Below are 24,576 nucleotides of genomic sequence, written 5' to 3' on the forward strand. Positions count from 1 at the left end.
AAGCATTTATATTCACTGAGTGCTAGTATCTCCTCTCCGTTCCAGAAATGCAGCTTCCATATTTGTCTTCTGCATTCAACACTTCTGTAAGTGTCAAATGTCTGCGTTCACCTCTATGTGCTGCAATTTCATCTTCTGACCCCTGTCAAGTCTAGTAGTGACATAAAGGTTGAAGGATGGAGTGCCTGTGCATAGTGGGGCCGTAGGCACTCCCAGAAGTGATTATTGCCGCCAGGGTGTTAAGCTGGACATAGATGGATCAAAATTCAGACGGTTCAGCAGATAGAAGACGAATTTTAATCAGTCTGTGGCCTTCCAAGTTGACAGACTTTTGTTGAACAAATAATAATTTGGAAAACTTTTGTTAATCAGCAGCTGCAGGAACTGATCAGCGTATTCTGACAGTGCCAACTCCCACAGTCAGAATGTGTCAAGGCAGGGAGGGGATTCATCCATCCTTTGAGGGGATGGAGGAATCTGTTCCTTTTTTTTTCCATCACTGTATGCTTGTCTCCCACCTCTGTCCTGTCCTGCCAGTCTGCAAGCTTGAATAAGGGATTGATGTCAATTTTTGTGTGTGTGTGTGTGGGGGGGTGGGGGGGGGGGGTGGTTGTGTCTAACAGTATACGTTAAAAACAGGGGTTTCGTTTGCACACACATTTGCGAATACATGCATAAGCTGTCAAGGCACCTCTGTAGTCCTAACTCTAAATTTTGAGACCCTCCATAGTGGAAATCCATACATTATAATAGATAGGCAGAGGGCATGTGAGCCTAGAGAGAGCCCACCCCTCCTTCAAGGCACATTGGACATCCAGCATATACAGTAGCACAATGGCAGCAACAGTGTCCAGGTCATCCCCCTCACCAGTATTCCAACAGTACAAACAAAATGGCCACAGCGCCCACCTATAATTGGCCTTTGCAGCAAGAAGCACATGGAAGGGCAAACGCACGTAAAACAAAACCAGAGAAAATTCCCAGCTCAACTTGTCAGCTAGAAATTAGATAAAAAAAGAAATTGCGCATAGAACGGGTAAGCAGTCAACATGTCACTAGACGTACAGTGCTAAACAAAAATAAAAGTGTGGCGCTAAAATGAACACCATATGAATCAAAGTTGCAGAAAGTTAAAGGGGTTGTAAACGTTTGTTTTTTATTTTCTAAATGGGGCGACCTGGGATCCGACATGAAGTTGCCCCAAGTCGTGTGGTTGAGAAAATCAATGGAAGTGAATGGGAGTCGTCTTAATGTACACTACTGAAGTCGCTCCGACTTCAGAAAAGGTTCATGTACTACTTCAATCCGACTTCTGGGCGACTTGTACCCATTGATTTCAATGGAAGTTGCCTCAGAAGTCTGATCACTGTCTTAACTGAAGCAACAATACAGGAAGATAACATACATTTCTCAGGCAAACCCCTCCCTCCCACAGAACTGATTGTTGTTTGATTGGCCACTGGAAAGCCTCCTGTCCTGGAGGCGACTTGAAGTTGCCTGATGATTCATACTCAAGTCGTATCTAAGTTGCCTCCCAAAGTCGTGTTGCCCCTGTGTGAACAGGCTCTTAGGTTCACACAGGGGCAACACGACTTCCAGCGAGACTTTTGGAAGCAACTTGGATAAGACTTGAGCATGAATCATCAGGCAACTTCAAGTTGCCTCCAGTACAGTACAAGGCAACTTCAAGTTGCCACCAGGACAGGAGGCTTTCCAATGGCCAATCAAACAACAATCAGCTCTGTGGGAGGGGTTTGCCTGAGAAATGTATGTTATCTTCCTGTATTGTTGCTTCAGTTAAGACCATGATCAGACTTCTGAGGCAACTTCCATTGAAATCTATGGGTACAAGTTGCCTACAAGTCTGATTAAAGTCGTTTTTTTTTTTTTTTTAAAAGCCTATGGCGTGTGAACACACCCAAAAACTCCACCCGGTGCAGAAAAAATGTGCACACACATAAAGAGTGTTCACAAAAACGTGCAGACGGGTGCAACGTCAAGTGGTCCTCCTGTGAAAAGGGACCCAAACCCTGATCCCCCGGGGCGTTAGGCTCCAGACGGGGACTGAGGTACTGTGGTCCGAGCAACCGAAGCCGACACGGACCCAACTTCCTCGGAGGGACTGCCGAAACAGAACCCTCCCAGTACTAGGTGGGGCTCCCCCGAAGGGAGACCCCATGAGAGCAGGCGAACTAAGCCAGAAGGCCATGTCCACCCACTCCCAAGACGTTCAGGGCTGGCCCGAGGACCCGCACCCTACTAATCACACAGTGTCACAAAATGTGCACAACAAAAAAAGACAAAAAAGTGACAAACACAGGCTTAAATAAAATAAAGTGGGGGAAGGGATAGTGGAGAGGAGAGTGAAAGAAGTGGCCATTGTGGTGAAACAATGACCAGGCCCTCCGGCCAGGAATAAAAAATTCCTCCGGTCCTAGCCAAAAGGCCCGGCCCAGGAGGCAGGTGCTAAAAAAAGTCTGATTAAAGTAGTACAGGAACCTTTTCTGAAGTCGGAGCGACTTCAGTAGTGTACATTTAAGACAGCTCCATTCACTTCCATTGATTTTCTCAACCACTCGACTTGGGGAGACTTCAAGTCGGATCCCAGGTCGCCTCTGTGTGAACCGGCTCTTAAGCTAGTGCATTGTTGGTTCACTTACCTTTTCCTTTGATTTCCCTTCTAAAAAAAAAATGTCTTTGTCTGAATTTTTCACTTTCTTTTTCTCCTCGGTAAGCTTGCCCCCATAATCTGGCTGGGGGTTAGTCAGCCAGAACAGCTCACTGAGGAGGAACAGGAAGTGAAAAATTCAAAAAATTTAGAAGGGAAATCGAAGGAAAAGGTAAGTGAACCAACAATGCACTAGCTTATTTATAAAATAAAAAACGAACCTTTTGCAAACCCTTTAAGTAAAACATTAATGAATGCCCATAATCGCAAACAAAACGTGAAATAGTTCCAAAGTTTAAAATGAAAATGTCTGTGCAATAGTCTATATAAAACAATAATGAAATGATCCTAAAAAAGTCTCTTTTGTGTTGTCCAAAAAAGATCTTGAAGGTACAATCAAAGTGGTAAAATATTCATACTTACCAGATTCAGTGGACACACGTACCACATACGTTGTCCACTTTGATAGTACCTTCAAGATCCTTTTTTGGACAACACAAGAGAGACTTCACGATTATTTCAATGTTGTTTTATATGGACTTTCCACAAATGTTTTCATTTTCACTTTGGAACCATTTCATGTTTTGTTTGCATTTATAGTCATGAATTTATTAATTCAATCCTTTTACTTATCATTTTGCAACTTTTGGTGTTCACCTTAGCGCCACACTTTTGTTTTTAATTTAACTTGTCATCCAGCCTGCAACCAGTCAAGTCTTTCCTACATCTGGTGAGCATTTTATCTTTACACCATAGAGGGGCCTTATGCTATATGGAGAATGGGTTCCAGCAGTGCTATGGGAGTATGACAGTATAAGAATATGGTTTTGAGCTTCTGATATATACTGCACTATGGAGTTTTTATTCTTAAAGGGGTTGTAAAGATTCATTTTTTATTTTCTAAATAGGTTCATTTAAGCTAGTGCATTGTTGGTCTTTCGATTTCCCTTCTAAATGTTTGTTTTCTTTGTCTGAATTTCTCACTTCCTGTTCCCCCTCAGTAAGCTGTTCTGGCTGACTAGCCCCCAGCCAGAACAGCTTGGATGATGGGGGCAAGCTTACTGAGGAGGAACAGGAAGTGAGAAATTCAGACAAAGAAAAAAAAACATTTAGAAAGGAAATCCAAGAAAGGTGGGAGGCAGATGCGGGGGACTTGGACGGTGAACAATGGGAGGAAATCTTTCAGGCAGTGGGCAAATGCTCACTGAATGTCTCACAGAGGCTTACGCAGTTGTACATTTTGTTGCGAACCTATTATACCCCTCACAGGCTCCATAGGATGAATCCACAGCTCGACCCTACCTGTACCAGGTGTAAGAGAGACCATGGAGATCTGATACATATGCTGTGGAGATGCCCAAAGCTCCACACGTATTGGGCGGGAGTCGTGAGTACCGTCAACTCAGCATTTGGAGTGTCTCTTCCGCAGGACCCAAGGGCTTGTCTCTTGGGGGCTCTGGAGGAGTATGAATGGGAGGAAGCGGACAGGGAGGCGGTGCACAGGGTCCTGTTCCAAGCAAGGAAGCTTATTATGGTTCACTGGAGAGCCGAGGCTCCTCCGACTTTAGCTGAATGGATTAATAATATTGGGACAGTGCTGAGGATGGAGAAAGTGGTATATCAACACAGGGGTAATGCCCAAAAATTTGAGAAGCTGTGGGCAAAGTGGCTGGATGTACCAGGTCTGGCCCCTGTGGACCTGGTGATGGATAGGCTTCTGGGCATCAATGCAGGGTGAGGTGTGGACTGTGCTATTTGTCGGGATGGAGATGTTTGGAATGTTGGGGGGAGGAGGGTCTACCTCCTGTTTATAGATGCTTTGTGGGTATTGGTTATCTTATTTGCTGTTCTTCATTTTTCCCTGCAATGTCAAGGGGACCTTGCATACCTTGTACCTCTGCAAAATAAATAAAATGTTGTTGGATTAAAAAAAAAGAAAGGAAATCCAAGGAAAAGGTAAGTGAAGCAACAATGCACTAGCTTAAAGGAACCTATTGAGAAAATAAAAAATGAACCTTTACAACACATTTAATGTCAGTTTTGAGCCAAGGGTTAAAGAGAGTGGATTCGTTGAACTAATAAGTGGTGATGTGGTGTGGTGAATCTTACCTAAAGCCTATCTAAATAAATCTGGAAGAAGAGGCCCGGAGTACCTGATTTATCAAACCCTGTGGGGGGAAAAAAGCATTATTTACCTCCATTTTAAGGGGTCAGTACATTCTGGTGAGCCTTAAAAGTTTTCCAAAAGCACACAGAGTACAGTGGTGGAATGTTTCTTGGGAAGAATGTAGTGTATATAAAAGGACAATTTATTGATCACAGCCTTCACTATTGAGATGTAACCATGTTATATTATTTGAGTATTACATTAAATGTTATATTGATTCAGATATCACACTACACTTCGGTCGGGAATGTCATATTACTTGAATGTATGATTGATTTCAGAGCTGATATTTTTGTGATTACACCATTTGAGTCTATAGTAATGCTCACAAAATAGGCTTAGTAACACCTGTGTACCATGATACGCAACAATGACACAGGAACTGACACAGATAACAATGCGGGAGGAAAAAAAAAAAAACCTGATAAAATAAACAGAAGACTGAACCTTGATGCCTGTGAAAAAGCAAGGCAAACAAAGTTCATAAAACTGCATTAACGCCAAGCAATTCCATGCAGTTGTGAATACCAAATGTCACATTCACCATGTTTGATATTTTACATGTTTTATGTTTTAAGGCCTTGCATTATTCTCACACTACTGCTGCTGAAAATTACCAGGTTGTTAACTGTTTCACAAACAAAGCAAAGTTCCAAGTGTAGCTCATAAAGTATAATGTTGTTTTACCTTACAGCCTTGTTCACGTGGGGCATATGTGCACCATATAAAGGTTGTGTCTACCCACACGGGGAGGTGCAGGCTTTCCGTTCAGTCCCATAGCTGCCAATTGGGACACAGCAGCTGCAAGGACACAGCCGTTGCTCCTATTTGCGACATCCATGCGGGTGCCCGGCCCCCAGCAAACCCTGAGTGCTTTCGGAGCCGTGCAATTGTACCCATGTTAGATTGGGTGCAGCACCTGTGTCTGTGCAGCCACTGGGTCCCAACTGACAGCTATTGGACTGCCTGTGTATACCCGCCTTCAAAACAGGGCATGGATGCATAAAGCCCCTTGTGAACAAGGCCTAATGCATTCTTTTCATTAAAGTAAAAAATACTCCACTCTTTGTCCTACTCACCTCCATTCCGAAACATTTACCTGACTCCTGTCACTGCTCCTCTCACTTCCTGGTCTCACAGGAGAAGAGCAGTGGGAGCCATAGGCTCCTGCTGCTGTTAGTCAAACTCCTGTGAGGAGGGAGCAGGGTCTGACTTACTGGCGCTGTGTGTGTCAATGGACGCCCAAAACCTGGTGCAGAAGCCCATGAGCATGGATGCCTCCTTACCATCTGGCTTGTTGAGGAGGCACCTGGAGAGAGATGCGGACAGAACCAGAAGGGGACTGCCATAGAGGCGATAAGGGACCTTTCTGTGCAATATTGTTGCACAGAGCAGGCAAGTATTACCTCTTACTTATTTTAACAACTAAACAAAAACTTTGTTAAACATAACTCTTCGGTCATGCTGGAACAGGTTGGTGACCAGGTGAAGCAGCTTGAACTGACGTATGTGACTGACCCGTCTGATTCGGCACGGGAGGCATGGATGTCGGCCCAGGACTCCCTGGACCGTCTGAGATCCTCCACTGCGGAACGTAAGAGGTTTTTTACCAAGCTAGCATTTTTTGAAGAGGGGGAGAAGACGGGCCGTTTACTAGCCAGGATTGCACGCTCCCAGCAGCAGTCGCCAGCTATTGGCGCTATCCGCGCAACGGATGGCAGAATTGTCAATTCGCCTGAGGAGATCGTATCCGAGCTGGCCACTTTCTATAAGGACCTATACGGGTCGAGAGAGGCTTACTCGGATGATGACTTAAAAGCGTATATGTCCTTAATTACTTTGCCGTCGCTGTCTGCCAGGGCACATAAGCAACTGGACGCTCCTATAACTTTGGAGGAGCTCCAGGTGGTGGCCGGCTCCTTTCCTACCTGTAAGGCCCCGGGGGAGGATGGTTTGCCTATGGAAGTGTTTACCCAATATGGGGAGCTATTGCTCCCTGAACTGTTAAAAGTTTTTAATGCTTCGCTGGAGGGGGGAGTACTCCCCGACTCTGAATAAGGCCAATGTGATCCTTCTGTTAAAACCTGGGAAGGGCCCGGTAGACCGGGGCTCCTATAGACCTATTTCACTGCTTCAGAGCGACGTGAAGATCCTGGCAAAGGTTCTGGCGCTACGAGTCAATGGGATAGTGTCCTCAATTATCCACCAGGATCAGGCCGGCTTCATGCCGCAGAAGTCCACAGCCACTAATCTACGTAGGCTTTACTTAAACATGCAAATACAGGCCGACAATGGGGGCCGTAGGGCCCTGCTGTCGCTTGATGCCAACAAGGCATTTGATAGTGTCAGCTGGAGGTACCTGTGGGCAGTGCTAGGTAAGTTTGGCTTTGGGGAACGCTTCGTAGCTTGGACCAAGCTGCTGTATGCGTCCCCGCAGGCGTCCATTAGGTTGGCGAATAAGATGTCGCTGGCTTTTGCTTTGGGCAGGGGGACCAGGCAGGGATGTCCCCTGTCCCCCCTGCTCTTTGCGATCGCTATAGAACCTCTGGCTGCCCTGATAAGGGCGAGTGATCGGGTTGAGGGCTTCAGGTATGATGGCCTCCATGAGAAGATAATGCTATACGCCGACGATATGTTGCTTTTCTTGGGGGACCCCAGCCTGTCACTGCCGGGAGTCATGGATCTCATAAAGCGGTTTGGCCACTTCTCGGGCCTGACCATTAATTGGTCTAAATCTGCCCTGATGATGCTAGATGAGGACAGGGAGGTGACCCTCCCGGCCTCATGTCCCATTCCTGTTGTAGAGAGCTTCAAGTACCTAGGTGTACAGATCTCGCCCAAACTGTCAGAATACTGTTTGCTCAATGTATACCCCTTGCTGTCCCGTTTCAGAGATAAGATTAACATGTGGAACAACCTTAAGATGTCCTTGGCAGGCAAGGCAAATCTAATCAAAATGATATTAATGCCCCAGTTGCTGTACTTCCTACACAACTCCCCGGTGGTTATACACCTGAAGGTTTTTAGAGTAGTGAACACCCTTTTTAGAAAGTTGCTGTGGAGTGGGAAGACCCCCAGGATCAGGCTGGAGCAGCTCCAGCGAGCTAAGGACAATGGAGGGTTGGCGATCCCTAACCCCTGGGTATATTACATTGCCGCCCAGCTGCAGCATTTGGTGGGCTCCATGGCTCGAGACCCGGAGGGATCGGCGGCACGGCTGTTGCTGTACGCTTCTGGGGCTGAGACCATCCCCCTGGGCCTGGAGGCACAGATGTTTCTCAAATCCAATAAACAACACCCGACATTAACACTAACCCAAAAAAATTTGGAACAAAGGTAGGCAGCTTCAGGGGGTGAGGGGGTTCACTGACCATAGTCCAATTTGGAAAAACCACTCCTACACTGAGTTGGCTAAGTTGCAGCAGGGCTCCCACTGGAAAACATATGGGATACACCTGTTGTCGCAGATATTTCATAATGGCAGGTTGCTGACATTTCCTCAGCTGCAGGCTAGATTTGATTTGCCTGCTTCTATGTGGCTATCCTATATTCAGCTGAGACATGCAGTGGAGTGGACAATGTCACCCACTCCGGTATTCCGCTTGCTGCGGTCGGCCTCTGAGACCAAGGGAATTATTTCCCAGTGCTATCAGATTCTACTTTCCGAACATCTGGACGCGTTCCCGTGTGGGGCTTTTTCTGCCTGGCAGTGGGATCTCGGCCAGGTTACGGGTGATCAATGGGAGGAGGCCCTTCAATCCCTGACCACATGTTCCCTAAATGTCGCGCAAAAGGTCTCACAACTGTACATACTGCTGAGGGTACACTATACACCGGTGAGACTACACAGGATGGGTAGGCGAGCGGACCCGTTGTGTTGCCGATGCCAGCAACATGAAGGGGACCCGATACATCTCCTGTGGCACTGCCCGAAGCTACACAGATACTGGAGTGGGGTGGTGGAGACAATCAATTCTGCTTTTCAAACTAGGGTCCCGGTGGACCCTGTGTGTTGCCTGTTAGGGGTGTTGGAGGATGTGGTCCCCGACGAAATGACCAGGGTAGCTGTATCTAGATCACTGTTCCAAGCTAGGAAATTGATACTTATGGGATGGAAGTCTACCTCTCCGCCAGCGCACTCCTCATGGATTACACACATGGGAAAGGCTTTAGTGATGGAAAAATACATTTATCAACATAGAGGGGGTCCCGGCAGGTTTGAGAGAATATGGGGTATGTGGCTGGATACACCAGGGTTGAGTCCCAGCGAGCTTGTTATGACCAGACTTCTGAGGTGTTTGTAAACGGGTGCCACTGTGGGATCATGAGGGCTTGTCTGATGTATTATTGGTATCGAGGTGGGAGTGCATGTATATTTGCAAGAGAGGGAAGAATGATCTTGGTGGGTGGAGTAGGGGACAGGCTTCTATTCATGTATGATGTATGCTTTGAAGAAACCAATCTCGGTTTGTGCACTGGAGAGTGGTACTGTTTGTATATCAATAAAAACCTTTCTGATTTAAAAAAAACAAAAAAAAAACTTTAATTTCACTTTAAGGTGAAATGAGAAATTTGACCACATTTAATACCTTAAACTTTAACATTAGTGGACAACAAAGCAGGATTTCTCATAAAATCATAAGAATATCCTGGATGAATATAGGATAATATGAGAAGGGGATATCTTGTCCTTTTAATAACTTCATGCACAGTATGTAATACCATAAATACTGCTGGCGGGGTTGGGCGACAATGGCAGCAGCTGCTTTTCCTGCTAACTGCCCACCGACAGCAATGTTTGCATGTGACAGACAATACCCAAAGACTGTAGTATGAGAACCACTACAGTACAGTTATTCTCACAAACCCCCTCTATTGGATTATCAGTTTTCTTTGAATTATTAAGGTGATAAAGAGAATCTACAGTCAAAAACATTTCTATTTTGTCTTGGATAGAGGGAGAAAGTTTTAAAAACCCGTTAGATTTTATTGCTGATTGTCGCCATCACTGGGTAGCTCCCTTTCGATTTATCCTGGTGATCATTGTCTCTAGTGCTGAAAATTTTGGGATATCCAAGATTTTGGATTCAGGAACAGGATCTGAGTGGAAATTTTCCAGGGGAGCACTTGTTCAGGTGACAACGGTCTAGGACAGGATTTCCCTTTGCATTAAAAAGATTTTCTCCTATTTTCTGTTGTGTCTCTGACAGAAAGTGATATGAAATTCGCATTACGAATCACAGAGAGAAAAAAAAAACTTAAGGGGGGGGGGTCTTAAAGGGGTTGTAAAGGTAAAAAAAAAAAAAAAATCCTAAATAGCTTCCTTTACCTCAGTGCAGTCCTTCACTTACCTCATCCTTCCATTTTGCTTTTAAATGTCCTTATTTCTTTTGAGAAATCCTCACTTCCTGTTCTTCTGTCTGTAACTACACACAGTAATGTTAGGCCTCGTACACACGACCGAACATGTCTGCTGAAACTGGTCCGCGGACATGTTCGGTCGTGTGTAGGGCCGACCGGACAATTTTTCGGCGGATCGGACAGGTTTCCAGCGGACAACTGTTTCTTAGCATGCTAAAAAACATGTCCGCCGGACATGTCCGATGGTCAGTATGACTCATCGGACATGTCCGCTGGCCCGAGAACCCGCGCAGGACGTCGAATTGATTCGACGCATGCGTGGAAGCTTTGAACTTCCACGTCAGAGAACGTCGGTGTTGTATACGTCACCGCGTTCTCTGTCTGCGGGGATTTTGGTTTGATGGTGTGTTCAACCATCAGACCAAAATCTCTGAGCGAACATGTCCGATGAAAATGGTCCGCGGACCGTTTTCATCGGACAGGTCCGCTCGTCTGTACGCAGCCTAAGGCTTTCTCCCTGGTGTGGAGTGTCGTGCTCGCCCCCTCCCTTGGACTACAGGAGAGTCAGGATGCTCTCTACGTTGCAGATAGAGAAAGGAGCTGTGTGTTAGTGGGTGTCCTGACTCTCCTGTATTCCAGGGGAGGGGGCGAGCACGACACTCCACACCAGGGAGAAAGCCTTGCATTACTGTGTGGAGTTACAGGCAGAAGAACATGAAGTGAGGATTTCTCAGGAAAAATAAGGACATTTAAAAGCAAAATCGAAGGATGAGGTAAGTGAAGGAGGACTGCACTAAGGTAAAGGAAGCTATTTAGGAAAAACATGTTTTACCTTTACAACCCCCTTTAATGTTTCCCCTACTCTATGCAAAAGCTATAAAAAAAAAAAAAAATAAACAGTTTGGGCTTCATATACAGAATATGTATTCATGGACTTTGTGTGGACATATAGATAGGCTTCACATACACTGTAAATGTGCAGGCTCAGACGACTTGAGCATCTGTGTTCATGTGCATATCAAGATTCCCAAATGTAACCCTTAGCTTTAGGTGCACACAATAAGAAGAAAATATGTTAAAGGTAAGAGACAACTATGAAAAACACTTGTTTAATAAAAGCCTGTAAACAGTCCAAAAATAAGCAATGGTCTGATCTTTTATCGCCTCTTAGGAAACTCTGGCAGTGTAAATTTATGTCAAATCCACCATCATCCTTCTCACATCAGACGTTTCGGGTCAATTTTTTCCAGCTGTACCAGTGGTTTTAGTTGTTCTGCAAAGCTCCTGACCTCATCAGCTACACTGTCTTGTCCAGCTGGAGCCACAGCACTAAGTTCAACCAAGTAAGAGAGAGACAATGGTTCAGCCCCCTCAGCTGTTCCTGCCACTAGCACACGGAATATTTTGAACACAGCCACTTTCATGGCTCCTTTACGAAACAAATGTCCTTTTGCTACAAATTCATGGTCCATTCTGAAGCCCATTTCTTGTAGAAATTCAGGCAGGACTTCTGAGGTTGCAATATCGACACAGTTCCTGACCAATGAGTGACGACTTCTGTCTCCTGCTTCTGGCTGTCCAAGATAACGGAGGTGCCATGGAGATCCTGGTCGGTCAAGAGGCCGTCGGGCACGAAGTACAAAGGGGCTTGCTTGCTGGCCTTTTAGCAAGTACACACTCTCATGGTCAGCAAATGTCTCCGGCTCCATGTTGTCACATAAACCACGCAATCGATGAAGAAGGCCTTCTAAACCTTGGTCAAGTATGCTGCCTAGTGTTACAGAAAAAAAATATCATTAGCAATGTGCAGTGAAACAACTGTATGGTACTCAAAACTGAAGTTTAAAATGGATGTAAACCCACTCTCATCCTTTCTAAACTACTGCCATAGTGCTAATCTATAAGGATATAGATGCCTCCTGCATGTATCCTTAACGGTTAAATGTCTCCCCTCTGTCTGTTATAAGAACTGAAAAACTGCAGATTCTGTGGGTGGATCTGTTGTCTGGAGCTCTGTGGGTGGAGTCGTAATGTCAGTAGACTCCCCGCCAATATGCATTTTTTCCTATGTATTCCTTACACTAAATTCTGCTATGATCACTAACATCCAGTCAAAATCCAGAAAAGAAACCACATGACTTCAGAAAAGGAGTGGGGGTGGGAATTAAAAAATAATGCCCGTCTCCAGGCTAGTGCATGAGATATGTAAATAACCTGTCACTCACAGCAAGGGGGCGGAACGGACTAAGGTTTTTCTCTGTAAGTCCGTTTTATTTCACTGAACAATAAAAGAGGATTGCTTAGAGCTGGATTACCTCTGTGTGGCAAGACTGGGAACAGATGATAGGAAATCTTATACTGTACATTGTGACATAAAAAAAATAATAATTTAGGTTTACATCCACTTTAATAAAGCGATGCACAACATTATACATTTACAATGTTTAAAGCTTTAAACTCAAGATCGATTCAGATACTTTAAGTGGAACTCCCTTTAACAAATTCTAATGCACTCCCTTAGCCCCCTGCAGAGCCCCAAACACTTGTTGATCCTGCCAGTGAACTCCACCAAATGTAACTTCCTGTGGCAAAGATGCTTCACTGCTCCTGAATTCAGGGCAAAGTTACCACTCTCCTGTAGGCTGTGCCTGCTTATATCACAGTGGAATGGGAAAAAAAAAATGTTGTAAGGCTTGTGCATCACAACTGGATTTGGTACTTGTTCGGGCTCTCATTTAGGAGTCTTTATTTGTACTTTATTCAGCAGGCAGGAATTGGAGAGATGGGGAGATTGCAGGGAGGAAGGTAGAAATAAAGCTAGATTTCCCTAAGCTGTGGTGGTTTTTGTCTCCCTTTCTAATTAATGGTACGTTATGTCACCTTGAAGCAGATATTCCATCATGTTGATGGTCCCGCCTGAAACAGGCATGGTGGTCACTGGAGGAGCCTCCATTTGTCAAGCAAATTATTCCTGCAATGAAAAAATAAAAAAATAAAAATAAAAACATGATTATGTGTTTACATGTATCAATCACAAGATGCATTTAAATACGTCTGTCGTTTTTCAGTCTAACACGGCAGCATGTTCGCAGTACAGCATAGGAACGCCTGGTGATTTTTCGTGACAACAATTTCTAAAAAAAATGTATATTGGAGTTTTCTCTTTTTCATCCGCAACTGTAGTGGGGAGTAATTGATATATTACTCCAAATTAGGTTGGAGGTTCAAGGAAGATTGTTTGATGGTCCCCTCCCATAAGTAGTAAATCACACACACACACACACACACACACACACACACACACACACACAATGATCCTACCACACATCTAAAGTCTTAAAGAAAAAGTTAGGCCGGTTATCCTCCCATTGGCTTTGGTGTGTGGGTATGTGCATCCCCATTTTGTTGTGTTTATGTGTATTTTTATGTGTAGTCACAACCCAGAAACTAATTTGGTAACACCACCAGAAGTGTACAGGAAGATTGTAAATCACTTTTACCACACTTTACAAACTGACTGAACAATGTTCTTTCATTGTTCCAAAACTATATGAAGACCTGCTGAAAATAACCAATCAGAAAGGCACTTGCACCTTATAGTTGCTGGTAATCTTACAATTTGATTTTTACATATCTGGTGAGCTTTGGGTTTTTATAGACACAGCGTTGCAGTGTAGTAAATGGATAAGCAAGGGACACGTAGATGTCTATAGCATTCACACAGGCACAATGAATGTTTACTGTATTATTTGTAATTATAATTTTTTTTTTTTTGAGGAGGTATTTCAGTAACATTACACATTATGGCCACTAGATGGAGCTGGCGGTTATATGAGGTAATCATATTATACACAATATGGAGATCATTTGTTGAGCCTGTAAGAATGTTTTTAAGGAAAAGGTCACCTTTTGTAACATGTTAGAAAATACCTGTATTTACTTTGGAGCAGTCCTTCACACACTGTACCCCCCTTTCCCCAAAATGACAGCAGGCAGGGAAACGTCTCCCCACCCCTGCTGTCACATTTTGAAATCAGTGCAGCTGTGCAGGACTCCTACACAGGCTCATCCTTCATTCACAGAGTTCAGTGAATGAATAAACTACAAGTCCAGTCTGCAGACAGCTTGTAGTTCACAATGAACTGCGAGGGCGCTGGTAAACGTCCTTGTAGTTCATTGATTTCTCCTGCACTTTAATAGCTGTCTGCCCATATGGTGGTAGTGAGTGTTTGCAGGAGCCTGGCATTGTAGCAGCGAGCCATGGATGCTTTGCAAATTGCAGTGTAAAAAGTTTTCCTGCGCAGTGCTGCTACATGACAAGACAACAGTGCAACATACCAGTTGCTGGTATGAATGAAACCTAAGGCTGCATTACCATGAGCATTTAAAGTGATTTTAGTTAAAAATAACAAACATGTTATTCTTACCTACCCTGTGTAATGGTTTTGCACAAAGCCCCGATTCTCCTTTTCTCTGGTCCCTCCCTTCTATTGAGTGACCCCACAGCAAACAGCTTGCTATGGGGGCACCTGAGCTCAGCCACAGCTCCCAGTGTCCATTCAGACACAGAGCAGAGGCCTAGCCCTGCCCCTTTCTCTTCTCATTGCGGACTGACTTTGATTGACAGCAGCGGGAGCCAATGGCGTCACACAGCCGCCTCAGCCAATGAGGAGGGGCGTCCTGGGCAGCCAAGACAATCCTGCAACATCACTGGACCTAGGAGGGACCTCAGGTAAGTATTAGGGAGGCTGGGGTGGCCTGCTGCGCACACACAAAGCTTTTTATCTTAATGCATAAAATGCACTTGCAATCCCCCCTGCAGCAAGGATCTGGGATTGACATCTGTGTGCAGACCGCAAGCCTGTTCAGGGCAATGACAGGCCTTTGGTGGCTGAAGCTATTCACACAGCCTGGGATTATATGTAGTAAGTATGGCCAGGCACCTGCGCAGATGCTGACCAAGGCTGTTATCACACTGATCCATTTTTCTTCTGCTTTTGAGTTAAAAAAAAAAAAAAAGAAAAAGCGAAATAAAAACGTGTGACCATATAATCATATGGAACACTTCACACGGTTTAGTTGTGGGTCCACAGCGTTTAGTAAAATCCTGCTTGCCTCATTTTTGTTGTGGTAAAAAAATTGCACCAAAAACGCACTGCCCCATTAAATTGCAAAAAAAAAAAAAGCAGCAAAAACGCGCCCACGGTTGCATTTTTGAGGTGCTTTTTAAGTCACATGTCCAGTAAAAACAGCATTTGTGTTTTTACAGTGTTTTGCTATGGATCAGTGTGATCAGTGTAAGTCCCCTTAGACATCTGCATGGTGATTTTTTATTTTTTTAACCACTTAAACCCCGGACCATTATGCAGCTAAAGGACCAGGCCGCTTTTTGCGATTCGGCACTGTGTCACTTTAACTGACAATTGCACGGTCGTGTGACATGGTTCCCAAACGAAATTGCCGCTTTTTTTCCCCCACAAATAGAGCTTTCTTTTGGTGGTATTTGATCACCTCTGCGGTTTTTATTTTTTGCGCTAAAAACAAAAAACAGAGCAACAATTTTGAAAAAAAATTCAATATTATTTACTTTTTGATATAATAAATATCCCCAAAAAAAGATATTAATTTTTTTCCCCCTAAGTTTAGGAAGACACGTATTATTCTACATATTTTTGGTAAAAAAAAAAAAAACACAAAAAAAAACGCAATAAGCGTTTATTGATGGGTTTGCGCAAAATTTATAGCGTCTACCAAATAGGGGATAGTTTTATTGCATTTTTATTAATAATTTTTTTTTCTAGTAATGGCAGCGATTAGTGATTTTTATCGTGACTGCAACATTATGGCGGACACTATTTTGGGACCATTTTTACAAAATTTTTACAGTGAACCATTTTTACAGTGAACAGTGCTATAAAAATGCACTGGTTACTGTAAATATGACACTGGCAGTGAAGGGGGTTAAACAGGAAGGGGCACTGTAGAGGTTAAGTGTGCCCTAAGAGAGTGATTCTTACTGTGGGGGGGCGTGGCTGGGCGTGGGACGTCACTGATCGGCGTTCCCTATGACAGGGAACAGACGATCAGTGACAGGCTCACTAGGAAGCACGGGGAGAGGTTTTTTTACACTTACCTCTCCCTGTTCTTCCTCTTTGTAACCCGATCGCAGGACACCGGCAGCGATCGGGTCCGCTGTTCCCATGGAACGGAGAAGAGGACCAGGTCGTGAACGCGCTGCCAGTGGCGCGCTTGCGACCCATGGCTGGGATCTTAATGGGGACGTACATGTACTCCCTTGTGCCCAGCCATGCCATTTTGCCAATGTATATCGTCGTGCGGCGGTCCTCAAGTGGTTAAACAGACTCCTTAGGGTCAAGGCGGAAAAAAAAACGGGGTTACTTACCGGTAACATCCCTTTTCCTGGAGTCTTTCAGGACAGGTACTGTAGAGAGACACAGGCTCCTCCCCTCACAGGAAACACCGCCTTCCAATTAAGAATTTAAGCCTCATCCTCCCTCAGCTCCTCAGTTTTTTCCAGAGTACCTCCGGCCAGCTGGGGAGACACAAGAACACGTCATAAAAGTATAAAATTACATCTTACCTGACGGCCTCGTCTGATGAGTTTCCATAATATCCCCTACAACAAAGAGGGTGGGTACCAGTGCTGTCCTGAAAGACTCCAGGAAAAGGGATGTTACCGGTAAGTAACCCCGTTTTTCCCTGTTCGTCTTTCAGGACAGGTACTGTAGAGAGGATAAGCGAGCACCTTACCCTAGGGTGGGACAACTGCTTGCAGTACTTTGCGTCCAAAAGCCTGGTCTTTGGTTGAAAGTAGGTCCAGTCTGTAATGTTTTACAAACGTTGAGAAACTAGACCATGTTGCAGCCTTGCAGATCTGCTCCGGGGAAGCACCAGCACACTCTGCTTGGGAAGTTGCTACTGCCCTGGTGGAATGAGCCTTGATACCCTGTGGAGGCTCTACTCCCCTAGAAGAATAGGCTAGAACGATGGCTGCCCTTAACCACCTGGCTATCGTGCGTCTAGAAGCCCTAGACCCTTTCTTGGACCCAGAAAACAAAACAAATAGTGAATCAGCTTTCCTGAACTGACTTGTGTAATCCAAGTATTGTAGGACACACCTCCTAACGTCTAGGTTGTGAAACTTGTGTTCCTGTTCCCTCACAGGATTTGAACAAAAAGAAGGCAATGTTATTTCTTGACTTCTGTGAAACTTAGAAGCTACCTTTGGTAGAAAAGCCGGATCTGTCTTAAAAATGATGCGATCCGGAAAAACTTGAAAAAAGGGGACCCTAATAGATAGGGCCTCGAGTTCGCTCACTCTCCTGGCAGTAGTGATCGCTACTAAAAATACTGTTTTGAGAGTGATCACTTTTAAACTACATTTGTCTAAAGGCTCAAATGGTTCTACTGTAAAGGCTTGAAGAACCAATGAGAGATCCCAAACTGGGAAGTTGGAGGTTTTAACAGGTCTCCGTCTACTCAAAGCCTTAAAAAATCTAGAGACCCAAGGGTCAAATGCTAGTTGTTTTTCAAAAAATACACTTAGCGCTGACACCTGACCCTTCAGCGTGCTAGTTGCCAACCCTTTATCAGCTCCAGCTTGAAGAAATTCTAAAACAGCCACAGAGCTGTTGACACTGAATGAGCTTTCTGCACACCAGATGTTAAACCGTTTCCACACTTTTTGGTAAATGGCTTGCGTCTCCTTCTTTCTACAGCTTAGGAGTGTTTCAACCAAGCGTTCTGAAAACCCTTTGCCCCTCAGCAGCTCTTCCTCAGAAGCCAGGCTGCCAGGTTCCATCTCTCTACCTGCGGGCAGCAGATTGGACCCTGCAAAAGGAGATCCTCCCGAATTGGTAGAATCCAAGGAGATTCTATCGATAGATTTTTTAGGATAGAGAACCATGGTCTCCTGGGCCAATGAGGTGCGATGAGAATGAGTGTTGTGTTCTCCCCCTGCAGTTTCCTCAGGACTGCTGGTATTAGAACCGGAGGGGGGAAAGCATAACACCTGGAGAACTTCCAGGTTTGGGCCAGAGCGTCCACCGCCAGAGCTCCATCCCATCTGTTTAGGGAAAAAAAGAGCCGAGTTTTGGCATTTTCTCTTGAGGCGAATAAATCCACCTCCGGAAGACCCCATCTTTGAGTGATCGCTCTGAAAACTTCCTGATTCAGAACCCAATCGCCCTCCCTCAGTTTCTTCCTGCTGAGGAAGTCTGCGACTTGATTTAATTCTCCCTTCAGATGTATGGCTGAGAGGGACAAGACATTGGCCTCCGCCCATATGAGAATAGATTTTGTCAGATCCCATAAGGACTTGCTCCTGGTGCCCCCCTGCTTGTTGACATAAGCTACTGCCGAGGAGTTGTCTGTCCTGATTCGAACATGCTGTCCCTGCAGCTCCTTCTGAAAGGCTTTGAGGGCTAACTCTATCGCTTTTAGTTCTCTCCAATTCGAATATTTTTGCGAGTCCTCTTTTGCCCAGCGACCCTGTGTCAGAAGGGAGTCCAGGTGTGCTCCCCAACCGGAGCCACTGGCATCTGTTGTCACTGTTCTGGAGATCGGGGAGATCCAATCCAGGCCCTGTAAAAGGTTCGCCCCCTTCCTCCACCACCAAAGGGACCTCTTGATGTGAACCGGTATGGATATCAGGGAATCCAAGGATTCCTGTTTGTGGTCCCAAATGTTCAGTATGAACAGTTGTAGAGGTCGGAAATGCAGACCCGCCCACTGCACTGCAGGAAGACAAGAGGTTAATAACCCCAGAGCTGACATGACTTTCCTTATCGGAAGCTGGCCACTGCTCTGAAGAAGAGATATTACGTTGTCCACCTTCTGAACTTTTTCTATTGGGAGAAAAGTCATCTGTCTGGTTGAGTCCAGTACATATCCCAGAAAAGTGACTCTTTGGGAGGGTGTCAGGCTGGATTTTTCCAGATTGAGTAACCAACCTAGGTTTTCCAGAATCCCCTTTGCAACCTGGAGGTCCTGGGACAACCGTGTCGGGGAGTCTGCAAAAAATAGCAGATCGTCCAGATAAGCTACCACCAGGATGCCCTTGAGACGTAGAAAGGCTAGTACCTCCACCATCACTTTGGTGAATATGCGGGGGGAAGAGGAGAGCCCGAAGGGGAGTGCTTTGAATTGCAGGTGAAACATCCCCTCTCTGGACCTCACGGCCAGTCTGAGAAATCTCTGATGGCATTCCGCTATTGGGATGTGTAGGTAGGCATCCTTTAAATCTATGGATGCCATGAAGCAGTTCGGAAGGAGGAGTGTCCTCACGGAATAGATGGAATCCATCCGAAACCGTTTGTACGTGACCGAGGTGTTTAGAGGTTTTAAATTCAGTATAAGCCTGAATTTCCCTGAAGGCTTGCGGACCACAAATATGTGGGAGTAGAAGCCCTTTCCTATCTCCTCCGATGGAACCCGAACTACCACCTCCTGATTCTCCAACTCCTGAAGAGAGGAGATCAGAGCCACAGATTTCTCTTTGCATTGGGGCAAATTGGTGACTAAGAGTCTGGATGGGGGGGGACTTGAGAACTCTAGTCTGTACCCTCTCCTTATGATCCCCAGCACAAATTGGTTGCTGGTGATCGTCTCCCATTGTGGGAGAAAGGCCCCCAACCTTCCTCCCACCTTGACTCCGTCATTGAGGTTTTTGGGGCTGTTCAGGAGCACGAAAAAGTGCCCCGGCACGGCCTTTCCCTTTTGGTCCCCAAAACTTTTTCTTTCCCTCAGGTTTGGGGACTTCCACCTTCTTTTGGGTCCAGAATTTTTTCTTTGTCTGTCCCCCAAATTTTTTCTTTAAGGGGAAAGCCTTCTTCTTGTCGGCTGTACGATCTAAGACAGCCTCCAAGCCTGGCCCAAATAATAAGTCTCCTGTAAGGGGGATCCCGCACAATTTAACCTTTGAGGCGCTATCCCCCTGCCATGTCTTGAGCCAGAGAGCTCTTCTTGCAGAATTAGATAGAGCTGCAGATCTGGCAGACATGCGGATTGACTCTGCTGAGGCGTCCGCTACATATCGTACGCCACTCAGTAAAGTTGGAAAAGAGGAAAGTATAGTCTCTTTTGGCGTTCCGGCCTCAATATGTGCCTTAATTTGTAAGAGCCAATGCTCTAAATTACGGGCCACCACTGTTGCTGCCATAGCTGGCTTAAGGTTCCCCTGGGAAGCATCCCAGGACTTTTTTAATAGCGAATCCATCCGCCTGTCCATGGGGTCTGAAAGGACCCCCATGTCCTCAAACGCCAAGTCCGTATGTCGGGATACCTGCGAAAAGGCGGCATCTAGTTTGGGGGATTTGTTCCACACTGAAGCCTCCTCTTCAGAAAAAGGAAACCTCCTCTTCAAAGAGTTTGAGAAGAAAGGTTTCCTCTCTGGATCCTGCCATTCTTTTTTGATGGCATTGACCAGTACTTCATGGACTGGAAAAACCCTTTTCTTTTGTTCTCCTAAACCACTGTACATCTGGTCATGGAGTGACAGTGTCTTTTTCTCCTCAACTATCCCTAAAGTAGCGTGGATAGTTTCCAATAACTCTTCCACCTCTTCAAGGGAAAGCTTGTAGCGAGAGACCTTTGAGGACCCTGCCTCTGTCTTCTCACTATCTGACTCCTCTTGGGAGCTAGAAGCGGCACTGTCTTGCTCCTCCTCAGCATCCTCTCTGATATCCGCAGGTTTCTCTCTACTCCCAGAGGGAAGAACCTCAGGATTCGGTGGAATTACCTGTTGCGCTACAGAAGGGCTGCTTTGGGGCAATTGAAAATTAGCAAAAATATCTTTAAACGATTGAAAGGTGCCAGAAAGCTCTTTCATAGAAGCTGCTAATTCAGATGCCTGCTCTGCCTCCCTTTCTTTAACCAGCCCCTCAATACATCTCCTGCAAAGTGCTTTGTTCCAACTCTCACTAAGTGAAGATCTGCAGGAAGGGCATTTCTTCCTGCTGTGGGCTGATTTTTCTGTGGATTTCTGAAAAACACAGAAGAAAGTGGAGGCTAGATTAAAAGAGAGACCAGCGCATAACACAGGTAACCACCAGGAGTGTTCTAGGACCAACCACCACCAGGGTTCCAGACACACTACACTAACAAACTCCCCGACCACCAGGAGAGAGAAAAACAAAAAAATCACCAGTGAAGCTGTACAAAATGATAAGGGAACACCACCCCAGGGTTCTCCTTACCTTAGAGTGGCTGGTGCTGTCGTCATCCGGAGGTGCACGGGAAGCCTCTGCTTCCGACATCTCGCTGAGGAATGTGGTCGCGACTGCCTGCCAAAACGCCGACCCTACGGCTGAGAAGAGAGAGGCCGCACCAGCCCAGCGTCAGGCCTTTTCACACTGCAGCGTCCGGGACCAGTGACGCGTATCCGGCGGAAGTGCCCGCCCCCCCGGAACTGACGTCACTCGTCATCCGGTCCGGCCCAGCTCCTGGCCGACTGTGAAATCTCACAGGGAGCGTGCACCCCGCCTGCAGCGCCACCCCTGTGCGTTTAGTAAATAGGCCTCCGCGGTTGAATCCACCCCAGGAATGTCCGCGGGACGCTACACGGCGATGTCCTGGGTAAGTGACTTCCCCAGTCAACCAGGACGCCATGCATTAAAAAAAATAGCCCTGAGCCCAGGGAGAACAGGTCCCCCCTCTCAGGAAAACTGGCCTCAGCTTCCCCAGCTGTCTGGCCCTTGGCCCCCAGCGGTGTCTCCCCTCCGGAGGAAACACCATAAACTGAGGAGCTGAGGGAGGATGAGGCTTAAATTCTTAATTGGAAGGCGGTGTTTCCTGTGAGGGGAGGAGCCTGTGTCTCTCTACAGTACCTGTCCTGAAAGACGAACAGGGAAAAACAATTCCAAAAAAAGTCAAGACCCTGTGTAAAGTTTACATAAAAACAGAATGCAACAATATGCAAATCTCATAAACTCATATTTTCGATCAACTGTGGGGGAAGGATTGTGTATATGGGAGTGTATGATTTTTTTTTTTATTGGTTGAACTAGATGGTCTTTTTTTCAACCTGATAAACTATGTATCTAACTATATTTTATTCACAATAGAAAATACAAAACATCACATTTTTAAAGTGAGAAAATTTACCATTTTAAGAAAAAAATGTGGTATTTTTGAAAATGATGGCAGTCTCAAAAGAGTTGGGACAGGGCAACAAAAAACTGGCCAAGTAAGGACAGTTTGTGTCCCCACCAGGAGGAGGGGAAAGGATCCCCCTTCAATTTGTTTTTGCCAGACTGGATCAGATTGGAGGCAGTCGGGTGTAAACAGGCATCCGGATTGTTTACATCCAACTGCCCATAGAGAAAAATGGAGGGCCGTATTGGGTCAACCTGAAAAATGGACAGGCGGACCCAATAGGACCGCTCATGTGAAAGTTACCCAAGGGCCCTTTCACATGGGTGGTCTGCCCAGCAGACACTGCTTTGCTCAGCGGGGGATCGATCCACTGATCAGGTGGATGACAGGTCCGTCTCTGCTTACTGTGCTGAGACAGACCTATCAGAGCCCCGCTCTCCTCTATAAAAAGATCGGATGAAAAAGGACCGCCTGTCTGTTTTGCCAGACGAATGGAAAATAGGGTCACCATCCATCTGTATTTCACAGACTGGATCGGATATCGGCAGATACCAGCAGACATGTCACCGCTGACATCCGCTGCTCCATAGGAGTGACTGGAGGGTCCGATTAGGTACGCCTGAAAAACTGACAGGCAGACTTGATCGGAAAGTCTGTGTGAAAGGGGCCTTAGGCTGGGTTCACACTACTACACTACTTTCATCCTACTTTGCTCTGTGTTCAATGTTTCCCTATAAGAGCGTCTTGTAGCGTCCTACACAAGTCGGTCCGACTTTGAAAATGCTCCCTGTACTACTTTTGGTCCTACATTGATCCTACTTCAGGCCCATTGAATATCATTGAAGTCGGACCAAAGTAGTATCCTGTTCATGAAAGTAGGATGGATGTAGGACCAATGTAGGATAAATGTAGGACCAATGTAGCAGAGCAAAGTAGGATGAAAGTAGTGTAGTAGTGTGAACCCAGCCTTAGTGGTACTAACAAGGAAGAGCTGGAAGAACAATTTGCAGCCAATTAGCTAATTAGCAACAGGTTAGTAACATGATTAAGTAAAAAAAAAAAAAAGGGAAAAGCATCTTAGAGTCAGAGGGGTTGAATTACTAAAGGCAAAGAGACCGTTTATTTTACAAGGTGAAGTTGTGCCAGAGATTAGTAAATGAGGCAAGGCTTCACTTTGCAAAGAGTACCCAATCACATGCAAGAAAAAAAAACAGCATTTTTGCTTGCACATGATTGAATGGTGAAAGTCAGCAGAGCTTCCCCTTATTTACTAAGCTCTGGAGCAACTGCACTTTGCAAAATGCAGTCTTTTTACCTTTAGTAAATCAACCCGAGTGTCTCAGAAGTAAAGATGGGCAAGAGGTTCACCAATCTGAAAAGTTGCGCCTAAAAACTGTTGACCACTGCAACCGGGTGGCATGCGATCCAGAGCAGGCGTTCGTATTTTCGTTAGGAATCCGCTAACATCTGCAGCAGTTTGATCACGCTGTGCGTTTGGAAGGCAGTTCGGGAAATGTGCACGGAATTCAGGTTTCCCAATCTGCATTCCGGGGTGAATGATCCCCAAAGGAGATTGTACTTCGAGTGTAATATGTGTGGTGAACTTTACATTGGTCCTGTCTCTGTACAGCTGGTGCTGCCAAGTAATGGCGGTGGGGAACTTTTGCAGGAACTGTCAGGCGGGAGATGAGTGAGTGAGTGAGAAACTTGTATAGCGCTACACATGCAAACTGAATCCCCAATTCTCATGGAGCTCCTAGAAGAACCCTATCTGAGAAAAGCGGATTGGTCAATTAGAAATAAAAGCGTGAATGTTCAACACAAACCCATAACATTGTGCTTGTGTATGTCCACAATGCTGGGAGGTCCTCAGGGAGCGGTAGGTGGCCATCTGGAGTATGGAGTGACTTTGTGGTGTCCCTCAAGATCAGTATGTAATGTCAGGGAACTCCAGGCAAACTCTTCCCATAACACAGAGGGAACTGTGAGGGACATGGTGGGGAGAAGTCCTGTCCCCGCACACTCCGTACATCACCGGCTCCCTGGCACCATGCCAGTCTATGGGGGGGCACCGGCTGTGTGAGAAAGGTGGGAAATGTCTGTAAAATAAAGTTCTCTCACCTTCTGCTCAGTACCGGGCTGCCGTCTTCTCTCTGTCTTCAGCTCTCACTTCACCTCCTCCTCCCTCTCACCGATTTCTCTGTGCTCTCAGTCTCTCCCTCTGACATCACCGGAAGTCCTACCTGTCCTGAGGAGCCCCACCGGA

General features: G+C 45.7%; 1 protein-coding gene across 1 annotated transcript; it reads right to left on the reverse strand.

The window, feature by feature from the left end:
- Nucleotides 1-11,271: 11,271 nt before the first annotated feature.
- Nucleotides 11,272-24,517, reverse strand: MED18 (mediator complex subunit 18). Its single transcript, XM_040337977.1, has 3 exons — nt 24,432-24,517; nt 13,077-13,167; nt 11,272-11,967 (listed from the first exon to the last, which is right to left on the reverse strand). The coding sequence occupies exons 2-3, from the start codon at nt 13,147-13,149 to the stop codon at nt 11,414-11,416; spliced, it is 627 nt and encodes a 208-aa protein (XP_040193911.1). The 5' UTR covers nt 13,150-13,167; nt 24,432-24,517; the 3' UTR covers nt 11,272-11,413.
- Nucleotides 24,518-24,576: the final 59 nt, after the last annotated feature.

The sequence above is a fragment of the Rana temporaria genome, chromosome 2, assembly GCF_905171775.1.
Source record: "Rana temporaria chromosome 2, aRanTem1.1, whole genome shotgun sequence".
Lineage (NCBI taxonomy): Eukaryota > Metazoa > Chordata > Amphibia > Anura > Ranidae > Rana > Rana temporaria.